The sequence below is a fragment of the Macrotis lagotis genome, chromosome 4, assembly GCF_037893015.1.
Source record: "Macrotis lagotis isolate mMagLag1 chromosome 4, bilby.v1.9.chrom.fasta, whole genome shotgun sequence".
NCBI lineage: Eukaryota > Metazoa > Chordata > Mammalia > Peramelemorphia > Peramelidae > Macrotis > Macrotis lagotis.
The window spans coordinates 246,093,372-246,104,831 of NC_133661.1; the positions used below are offsets into that span (position 1 = coordinate 246,093,372).

At 39.6% G+C, this 11,460-nt stretch overlaps 1 protein-coding gene across 1 annotated transcript in view; it reads left to right on the forward strand.

Moving 5' to 3' along the window:
* ISM2 (isthmin 2) overlaps positions 1 to 11,460 on the forward strand; it is a 36,154-nt gene that overhangs the window by 15,562 nt on the left and 9,132 nt on the right. The window contains exons 2-5 of the mRNA XM_074235634.1: positions 1,795 to 2,043; positions 6,224 to 6,575; positions 8,236 to 8,376; positions 8,810 to 8,887. Of these exons, the coding sequence (XP_074091735.1) occupies positions 1,795 to 2,043; positions 6,224 to 6,575; positions 8,236 to 8,376; positions 8,810 to 8,887 (820 nt within the window). The remainder of the gene's footprint in view (positions 1 to 1,794; positions 2,044 to 6,223; positions 6,576 to 8,235; positions 8,377 to 8,809; positions 8,888 to 11,460) is intronic.

Sequence of the window (11,460 nt, forward strand, 5' to 3'; positions counted from 1 at the left end):
AATATCAACAACTATTGAGGATACAGGCAAAATGATAGAATGCTGAGGCTAAAAAAGGAGAATCAGAAAAGAAACTAGCTAAGATTCTTTTTCTGATATTGAGTACTGGTTGGATGAGATGATACAGGGGTCTCTTCCAGCTGAAATTTCTGCTTCTGGGGTATGTGGGAGAGGTGAAGAATATAGAAGAGATGAGAAGGGAGAGGAAAGAAGGGAAGGGATGGTGTTGTGGGAGGGAGGAGAAATGGGATAGAAGTTTGGGATGGAAAATAAAAGTAGGATAAAGATATGGGAAAGAAAAATGATAGGATGGGGTTGTAGAAGGAGAGAGAAAATTGGGGAATAGAGAAGAGAGATGGGATTGATATGGGAGGGATAGAAACAGATTGAATGGGATAGGAAGGAATGAGATGTGATGTATGGGGGTAAAGAGGATGGGATGGAGGCTCTGGGGGTAGAATGGTAGTGGGACAGGAGGAGACAGATGGGAATGGAGAGAGACAAGATAGGGTTGGAGGAGGGAGGAGAGAGATGGAATAGCATAAATGTTGGGGGAGAGAGGGAGTAGAAATGAGAAGTTTCTAAAGCAGCTTGTCTCTTACCATAATGACTCTTTTAAGCTTTTGAGTTCAGATTCTTCTATGTCAAATGCCCAGTATACACAGTAACCTGAGGCAAAGCAATGTACAACTCACTCTGATGGTCCTGGGTAGTGGTGGATGGCATTTGGAAAGGTGATTTTCAGAACCAGACAGTGCATAGTACCAAGAACTACTCAGACTTCCTGTCTCCTTGTACCTTTTCTCAAATCCTTCTCCTCTTCCTCCTCCTCCTCAGGGATTCTGAGGATGCCTAGCAGGAAGGGAGAGGACCAAATCACTGTCTTTTGGAGTAGTATTATTGTTAATAATAGTGGTGACAGTTTGGTGACAGTTAGGGGAAAGGAGGGGCGGCTAGGTGTTGCAGTGGATAAAGCACCGACCCTGGAGTCAGGAGTACCTGGGTCCAAATCCTGTCTCAGACACTTAATAATTACCTAGCCATGTGGCCTTGGGTAAGCCACTTAACCCCATTGCCTTGCGAAAACCCCCTAAAAAACAAACAAACAAAAAAAACAAGACAGGGGAAAGGAAATTGGACTAGGAGCAATATGCCTGAGCTCTAGTTGTGACTGTGCCTCTATGTGATCCTGAGCAAATCATTTAACCTCACTGGGCTTTAGTTTCTTCATCTATATTATGCTAGATGATCTCTTAAATTCCATTTCCATACCTAATATTCTACAGTTGACTGATTGCTTTGTTTAACATTTGTTGAGTTTCTTCTGTTATGTCAAGACACTGTGTGTTTCTACTGGATCAAAGAATTTACTACTGAGATTAGAAAGCACCTCTATGTCAAAGGCAGAATCATTTTCCCTTTTTCATTCTTCATAATGAGTGAATTCTGAAAATCATCATTATACCTTTCATGAATATAGTTTCTTATAATTTTCAAAGCTCTTTCACTTTCATCATAGTACTTTAATTTGATTTAATCCCCACAGTTCTTCAAAGTAGATTCAGCAGATTCCTGTTTTACAAAGGAGGAAACTGAGACACAAGACCTTTACAGAAATTATCAAAGATCATTCCATGAGTTAGTAGTAGGGGTTAGAATTAGATTTTAGCATCCTTATTCCAAATCTAGTATTTTCAACACCATCTGAGTCAGCCATCACTGACTTTATTATCACCTCTGCTCTATAGGAGACATACTTTGACCATGTTCCTGACCACTTCTTCATTCCCTCAGGTTTCTACCTCACCTGGTCCCATGTTACCCCAAGATGAAGAAGGGACATTGTCCTCCCAGACCAAGAATCAAGAAGGGCTACAACAATATAAACATCATGGTATATCCCATTCAATGACCCCAACCCATCAAGGGTCAAAGAATGGTGACTCCTCTACTATAAAGGAAGCTTCTCCCTTTCTATTAGAACTGCAGAGCCTTCCAGGATTGGCCAATGTAGATCTCAGTGCCCAAAACCCTAATATCCAGGTAAGTATCTGGGAAAGTGGGTGGGAGAATGGAGTAGAGACTATGGGAGTGGGGTGGAGTAGGAGAGAGACTGAAAAAAAACAGTGGAGGCAGTATGGTCATGTGGAAGGCACCCTGAGTTTGGAATTAGGCACCATGACTCAAGATCCTGAATTCCAACTGTCACCTACTACTGTGCAACCTTGAGACAAGATTCACTTTACTTCCTAAGACCTTGGTATCCTCATTTGTAAAACAAGCTCTAAGTCTATCTTATGATCCTTTGGCCTCAGGTGACAGACATTCAAATAAACAATTTCAGGTTGTGGAAGATAAAGGGCTTAAGATGAAAGGAGTGGAATCTTTAGAGCTCTTTCCAAATTTTTAGCCTTATGATCAGTGCTTCTAGAAATGAAGGCTATAGGCTATAGTCCTCCCCCTTTCCCTTCCATACAAATGAGTTTTGTTCAGGGATAAAGAACTTTATAGTAATTCACACACACACACACACAAAATGCTTTAAGTTTTGTAAAAGGCTTTCTTCACCACACTTATGAGTTGGGGAAATTGGGGACTCAGAAAAGTTGATTGACTTTCTCAGCATCACAAGATAAGCAACTGTTGGGGCAGCTAGGTGGCACAGTGGATAGAGCGCCAGTCCTGGAGTCAGGAGTACCTGAGTTCAAATCCAGCCTCAGACACTTAATAATTACCTAGTTGTGTGGCCTTGGGCAAGCCACTTAACCCCATTGCCTTGAAAAAACTTGAAAAAAAAAGATAAGCAACTGTTGGACTCAAGACTGAAATTCAGGTCTCCTGAATTCCAAATCGCAAACTCATACTTACTATCAACTCTGCCTCAAACTATAAGAAAACTTGGGAACTCAAATGTTTGGGCCATCTTCCTCTTTTATACCAAAATACCTCCTGGCTCCTTGTCAGAAGTAGAGAAGGCCACATACAGGAGTAGAGTATATTTTGAATCTTTGGCCCATTAGTCCTAATGAGACCCAGACTAATTCAAATTCTTTTTATCCTTCAGAGGGGCAGTGTCTAATCTTGGTTGAAGCTGAGGATCAGAAATGTAAAATTCCAAAGCAGGCTGCATGGAGAAGAATGCAAACTTTGTATATCCATCAGCCCCACATTCAGCACAGCTGGCAGGGATAGACATAGGGAAAAGGTTTGAGGGTAGGCTAGGACTTGGCATAAGAAGGAATAAGGAATACATTGAGGAGAGAGTGAATTTCATAAGATAGATTCTAATTTTGATAATTCCTAATTATGACCTGAAAATTCCAGAAACAATACTATTCATGCATTTAAGTTATCCACAGAATTAAGCTAAAAGAAGTAGGCTCTCTAAAGTTCCTTGCAAATTTCAACTCTTTGTTCAGTGCTTCTAGAAATGGTTGGGGAAAAAAATCCCACAATATAATATAATATAATTAATATATTTATATAATATGTTGCATTTATCTTATACCATTATTGTTATATTCTAATATATAAGCACATATAATTTTAATTATATTTTATACAATACTTATATGTTATATTATACTGTATTATATAATAATAATATCACCAATCATTACTTTTATATGCCTTTTCAAAGCTTGATAGATGTTAAGAGCACTAGAGCTGAAATTAGAAACCTGGGTTTGAATCCTAGCTTTACTACCTACTTATCCTCTCTAGGCTTCAGTTTCCCTGTTTGTAAAAATGAGTGTGTTCAGCTAGATGATCTCTGAGATCCCTAAAGTTCAGGGATTTTTCCTCATTATCGTGCCCCATAAAGGAGAAAGAGTAGGCAGTATTAGAATCTGTACTATGCAGAGAAGGAAATCTTGGCCCAGAGGAGTAATGTTTTCCCCTTCAGAGTTGTAACTAGAACCCAGCTGTCTCCCAGATTCCCAGTCTATTTCAGTTAGACTCTGTTGGCTTTTATCCTGGACAGTGCTTCCAAGAGGAAAAACTGAGGCAATCTCTTTCCCATTTCCCATTATTTCCCAAGTCCTAGGGCTTGGATAAAGGGGTTGTGGTTGAGAACTACCCCATCCTTTCCCTTTATAAAGTTAAAGGAGAACCTTCCATTCATTCCTTCTTATCTCTTGGTCCCTCTTGATGGAACTGAGAGAAGATGGTAAGATGGAAAAGCATTAGGTTAAGATCAGGATCTCTGGGTTCTACTCTTGGCTCAACTATCAGCTAGCCATGTGATCTTAGTCAAGATTAACTATGAATCTCAATTTCCCCATCTGTAAAATAGGTTTTTTTTAGGAATTTTTTTTTTTGGAAGGCAATGGGATTAAGTAGCTTGCCCAAGGCCACAAAGCTAGATAATTATTAAGTGTCTGAGGCCAGATTTGAACCCGGGTATTCCTGACTCCAAGGCTGGTGCTCTATCCACTGCACCACCTAGCTGCCTCTGTACAATAGTTTTACAAAGAATTGTTCTCATATATGTTGTACAGTTATTCTCATAATAATAGTCTGTAAAAGCTGGCATCTATAAAGTATTTTATAGATATGACAGCTAGGTTCCAATTAGTTGCAAATAAGAGTTCTGTGAAGTGGTCAGATGTTGTGGAATTCACACTATTCAAATTTATAATTATATAAAATGCGGTCATTAGTTTAAGTCCAATGGAAATATGCAGAGAAAATTCAAATAATAAAACACTTTCTAATACTTATTATTCAAACTAATTGGGATCCTCACTACAACTCTGAAAGGTAGTACTGTTAACCTTCATTTCCAGATGAAGGAAATTGAGGCAGAATACGTGACTTTCCCAGGATCATATAGTAAGTGTCCAAGGCTGGACATTTATTCATTTTGCAGGTAAAGAAACTGAACCTTTAAGGTTCAGAAAGTGAAGCTGTGTTCAAGGGAATTCCAACAGTAGAAAGCCCCTTCCACAACCAGAGTACATCAGAAACAATACCGTTTTCCAGGAAGGGTAATAATAATATAATCTTGGTTGATAATATGACATTAATATAGTACTTTCTTCCTTGTATCTTTGCCACAACTCTTGTGAGGAAGACAAGTTGCTTAGGTAGAAAGAATGCCAAATTTGGGACCAGAAGAAACGAGTTCTAACTTCCACGTACAACCTATGTGAGCATGAGCAAGTGATAGATAATCATTTATTAATTGCTTAATCTGTGTCAGACAAAGGTAACATAGTATAGTGGATAGAGAGTTGACCCTGAAGTCTGGGAGAGTTAGGTTCAAATGTCACCTCTGAGTAGGCAACACTCAAAGACTCTGAGGTATAAAAGTTGCCTATTTTTAAGTGGTAGTAGTATTTTCTTAAGCCAGAGGAACCCATCCCAGTGAAACAACAGATGATTAAATCAACAAAGTTTTATTAAGCTCATAACTATGTGAAAGACACTTTGCTAAGTTTTAGCTGTGACTACAAAGAAGGATAAAAGACAGCTTCTGCCTTCTAGGAATTCATGATCTAATGGAGAAGAAAGACAAGATGCAGATAAATATATACAAACAAATTATAAACAGAATAAAAGGAAATTATTAAAGAGAGAAGGCGCCAGAATTGTGTTGGAAAAAGCTTCCTGAAGAAAAGGTGATTTTTATTTGGAACTTAAAGGAAACCAGAGAAGTCAAATAGGTAGAATGAAGGAGGGAGAGCATTCTAGGCATGAGGAATAGGCAGAGAAATGCCCAGAATTGAGAGATAAGAGTTTCTTGAGATTTGGAACAGCCACAAGGCCAGTGTCACTGCATCAGAGAATACATAGCAAGAGTAAGGTGAAAGTAGACTGGAAAGGTAGAGGTTATGAAGGACTTTGAATGCCAAACAGGATTTTACATTTTATTCTGAAAAAGATAAGGAGCCGTTGTAAAACAAACATAAGAGAAACAAGATACAGGAAAAAAGGCTCCACACATAGTTACTAGGCAATTCATTCTCCCTTGGATTCAGATTCTTCATATGGAAAATGAAGGGATTGAATTAGATAACATTCTAAGCTCAAAATCTATGATCCTGCTGGTATGTATCTTACCTCCTTTATAGAGTTGTTATGAGGCACAAATGAGATTCTATGTTTGAAAGTATTTCGAAAACTGTAAAGTACTATACCATTACTATTGTTGTGGACAGAAGTGACAGTTTTGCTGCTGAGATCTCCCTGACTGCCCAACCTGGCATCCCCCCCCACCCAGGTGACCATTGAGGTGGTAGATGATCTGCAGGCTGAGATGGAGATGGACTTGTTGGCAGAAACCAATGACTACTGGTCCTTGGGCTCCTCCAGCTGGCTCCCTGCCAAAGAGCTCTTCTGGCCTCTGTTCTGGGGCTATACAGATGGTGAGGAGGGAGGATCTGGGCCCCAGACAGAGGAAAAAGGCCTTAAAGAGGAAGAGGAAAAGGAGGACAATGATGAAAACTATGCAACTGAATATGAGGAAGAAGAAGAGGAAGAGGAAGAGTCCATGTTGAGTGGAGTAGAAAGCAACTGGGATCAAAAGTGGTCAACGCCAAAGACCTGGGATTTCATGGAGAAATATGACTATGGTGGGTACAAATACACAGTGTCCTGGGGACTTGTACAGGGGACTTGTGCACTGCCTTGGGATATTCCAGGAGGGGAAGGAAGGGTCCAGGAGAGAATACAGAGTATCATAGGGAAAGGACAGAGTTGGAGTTGGAGAGATCATTCTTTCTGTGGATTCAGCATACAAAATTATAATAATAACAATAATAATTCACTTGATTAAATGATTCTTGATTTTACATGAATCTATGATCTGCATGGCCTTAGGCAAATCACTTAACCTATCTTGGCCTCAGTTTCCTTATTTGTAAAATGAAGTAATTGGACTGGATGAACCCTAAAGTCTCTTCCAGTTTTGGTTCTACAATCTGGTTATAATGAAAAAGACATCTGTGCCATAGGAGATACTATCAAGAATTAGAGATAGGGAACAGACCATTGATTTAATTAATATGAAGAACTGGGTAAAATAATTCTTACCTCCAATGCTTGTCAACCCTGGAAGCTTGTCTGCAACTTACAATCTTAGAGAGTTAAACTAGAGTAATGGAAGGTTAAATGACTTGACCAGAGTCACACAGCCCTATGTGTCAGAGGTGGGGCTTGATTCCAGATCTTCCCAGTTTTGAGACCAACTCTCTATCCATGACACCAGAGTATCAAACAGTGGGCCCAAGGGTTGATGGGTCACAATGCTTCTGAATGGGGCTGAAACCAGATTAAAATATAATTGAAAAATATCCAACCAAAGAAATAAAAATATAGTAAAACTTAGATAATTTTACATTTCAAAACTAAATATGTGCCTGCAGGGATTTTTATGTATGGTTTAATGACTCTGTTTTAATTCAAGTTTGATTCCACTCTACTACACCATTAAGTGGAATAAGGAGGATATTGGAATCAGAGGTGACCTCTCTCTTTAAGAACTGCAGAGGCTAAAAAAACTTCAACTGTTGGCTGACCTTCTGATGGTGAACCTCCTCACCAAAGGGAGTGATTTGTTCAAGGTCATGAAGTCATTGGCAAAGGTAGGACCTGAATCTATCAGTAAACATTTATTAAATGCCTATTTTGCTAGGCACTGTACTGGGTGCTAGAGATACAAAGAAAAAATAACAATTCCTATTCTTAAAAAGTTTACGGTCTATGGAGTTCATATATGACCTATGAGATCTTCTCTCTGAGTTGATAAGCAGGAAAATTTCCTAGACCCTGAAATTCACCTAAGTAATCTAACAGTCAACCAATAAGCATTTATTAGGTACCCACTATTATATGTGCCAGTTGCTGGAGTCATACCAGGTAGAGTCTCCAACTCCAACTCCATTATAGCGATGAGCAAGGTAGGGGACTTGGGAAAGGCATCTATGGACCCCAGCCAAGTCACATTTGTGGGCAGCTTGGTTATAATAAAAAATGGAACCTCACTGAACCCTCAGGGTTTCAAATCTTTTCTCAAACAGAATTTATCACAGAATAAAATACTTACATACCATGGAGAATAGAATTTTCTGGCATTAAGAATCTGTGCATTTATTATTTTTAAATACCCCAAAGTGTCCTTCCTTTTACCATCCATTCCCCATTCTTGCTCTCCTTATATCCTAAGCAACTGTTTGTATAGACTACCTCTCATCTCCAACTGTATCTATCATATTCTCAACTCTCTGCTCCCAGATTATGAGGTGGAAGAAGAATGGAGTCCCTGGTCCTCCTGCAGTGTCACTTGCAGCAGTGGCACCCAGAAGAGGACTCGTTCCTGTGGCTATGCCTGCACAGCCACAGAGTCTCGAATGTGTGAATTGCCTCGTTGCCCTGGTGAGGATATAGACCTTCTAAAAGGGGGAAACTAGTATGAATGAGCTTATAGGCTAAATGCCCCTAGGGACTTGTGTTCTTTGTTTAATTGGCAGTAAATTGGGTGACCTGGGGATAGGAGAATGCATTGGAGGAGAATAAGGAATATAGTCCCATGTTAGACTCAAGAAGTTCTTGGCTCAGACTGGGGCCCATTGGACATTCCCAGTGATGTGTAGAAATAACAAATTATCCTGCCTAGCTACTGAGATTACTCACTGACTCTTTGTTACTCTCCAGGTGTAATGTCAGTGTGGCTGTCTCCTACCTTGAATCCCAAAAACTACCTCTTTAAACCATTGGGTCTTTAATGTTGAGGAATAGGTTTAAGGGCTTGAAAGTGGTGGGACTTGGGGTGTGCAGTGCTTTGCATTGATTTTCATTCTTATTAAAGGAAATGAAAGCAAGACAGGCTTTCCCAGTGAGGACTGGCTGCCTGAAGTCCACAATGACACCCAAATGCTTGGTTCAGGTCAGTAGAGGGTATAGCCTTAAGCTTGGGAAATTGGGGTGATGGTGGGGATGGGGCAAAGATTAGAAAGATAGGGATAGAATCATCTGACTGAAATTTTACATGGATAAGAAATTTGTCTTCTCACTCAAATAATATAATATAGTAGTCCTCTGATAAGTCTTGATCTAGGCACAATTGCATTTCTTCTTGGTGGGGGAAGAGAGGAAGTAAGTAATTCACATTTATATAGCATTTTAAAGATTAAATACTTTATTCACAATAACCCTCTGAGGCAGACAGTGCAAGAATCATTATCACTGCTTTACAGATGAGGAAATTGAGGCACAGAGAAGTTACATGATTTGTTCAAAGTCACATAACTATCAGGTATCAGAAGCAGTTCAAATCCAACCTATAACACTCACTAGCTGTGTGAACTTGGGCAAGTCACTGCCTCTATTTACCTTAATTCACTATAGGAGGAAATGGCAAACCACTCCAATATCTTTGCCAAGGAGATCTTATACAGGATCACAAAGAGTCAGACATGACTGAACAATAATACTGCCTCTCAACTCTCTAGAGATAGCATGTAATAGTGGCTAGGGCCCTGGACTTGGGAACTGGCAAATAAGGGTTCAAATCCTGTCCTTTTGGACAGATCATTTAAATTCTTTATTCCTCAATTTTATCCTGTAAAATAGGAGATTTAAATTGGACATTCCCTGAGGTCTCTTCCAATTCTAAATAAATGATACTTTGAGCATAAAGGTCATCTGGTCCAACCCTCTTACCAGAAACATGAATCACCTGTCTTCTGATAGTCTTTATATAGATTTCCAGGCAGTCCTTTCTATTGAGAGCATCCCTAACTAATAGGAAGTATAGCCATACCTGTCTTTCTGAACTATCCAGATCCCTCATTTCTAGCATGGTTTTTCTATCCTTGAGGAAAGAACTAGGAGTCCCAGGCTACCCATTATTCATCCTGGGGCAGCTAGATGGTGCAATGAATAGAGCACTGGCCTTGGATTCAGGAGAACAGAAGTTTGAATCCAGCTTCAGACATTTACTAGTTGTGTGATCTTGGGCAAGTCACTTAAACCTATTTGCCTTACATCCAGGGCCATCAGCAGTTGTCCTGATTTATATCTGACCATTGGACCATGGACCTGGAGGAGAAAGTGAAGCTGGTGAATTAGCACAGTACTCCCTCACTCAAATCCAGTTAATATGCTTGTCATGGCATCACTTCTTTGATGTCATGGTTTTCTTTGAGAATGAAGGATAACTATTATTATTATTATTATTATGATGATGATGATGATGATGATGATCAGGGAAAGGGACTGAACTGGTCTTTTGAGACCCTTGGTTTCCTTTTCATTATATTGGGGGTTAGGGGTGGGGGGAGAAACTAATTCTTACCTTATACTGAATATCCCCCTCAAGGGGCAAGGAGACAGTTCTACCTGCTAACAAATATCAGCAAATTTTAAATATCTAACTTTTATGTTTATTGACTTAGTTTAAAAAAACAGTACTCTGAAAGGACAGTGAGATGGTCATAGTATTGTCATATGTCATACTTTTCAAGATGAGGAAATCTGAGGGTCTTTCCCTCCTAGACTGATTCTTTTATGAAGCCATACTAGGCCATCTTATGCCTCACTTCTTACATGGTCTTGAACTACTGAATGGGCATTGCCTCAGACAAATGGGGCAATTGGAAAAAACCTTAGCTTAAAAAGACAAATTTCTTCCATTGCATCTGGTCCATCAACAGTCTTATTGATCTCTGTCCTGCTAGGGGACTCTGATGGCTATGACTGGAGGAAAGGGAGTGCTGATGATTCTCCATAGCCCTGCCTCACTTAAATTCTATTCACTTGCAAGTCAAAACATCACTCTTGATGTCATTGATTGAACAAAGGAGAAACAAAAACTTTTCAAAGTTTTTCTGAGAGTAGAGAATTTGAGTTCAAAACTTGCCTCTGATACTTCTCTGTGAATTAAATATTTTTCTTGGGGCTCAGTTTCCTCATCTATAAAATGGGAGGGTTGCCTGCTGAGGTCCTTCCTGATCCTGGTTCTGTGAGGTCAACAAGGGTCCTGTCCCATTTGGCAGATTGTATAGGAAACTAATCCTCAGAGATTTTACCTGTAAAACAAAACTAAAGAGTACTAAAAGTAAGACTGAACCATAGCTCTTTTAATGACTATGGTATCTTCTCTCCTAGAATACATTTTTCAGGGATACTCCTTTTGGTATATGGCTCCCAGGTCAGGCATCAAATCCAGTCTCCCTTTGTAATAATTAGAATTGTCTCAAAATGAAGTTAATGTGCTTTCTGATGTTGGAGGTGTTCAAGCATGGAATGCTTGATTGTGATGACAAAGCGGGATAGTACAAGCTCCAGCTAAAATAAACAGAAGTAGATAACCTCTAGAATTCTGTGGTTCTCTGAACCATATTGCCATGGTGGCTCTGAGAAAGAAGGGCAAAGTCTCCTCAGTTGTAAAGTAGGTTTGTTTGGACCCCTTGAGAAGAAGGCTAAAGAGAAAGGAATATTTCCCTCTGGAGTTTGCTC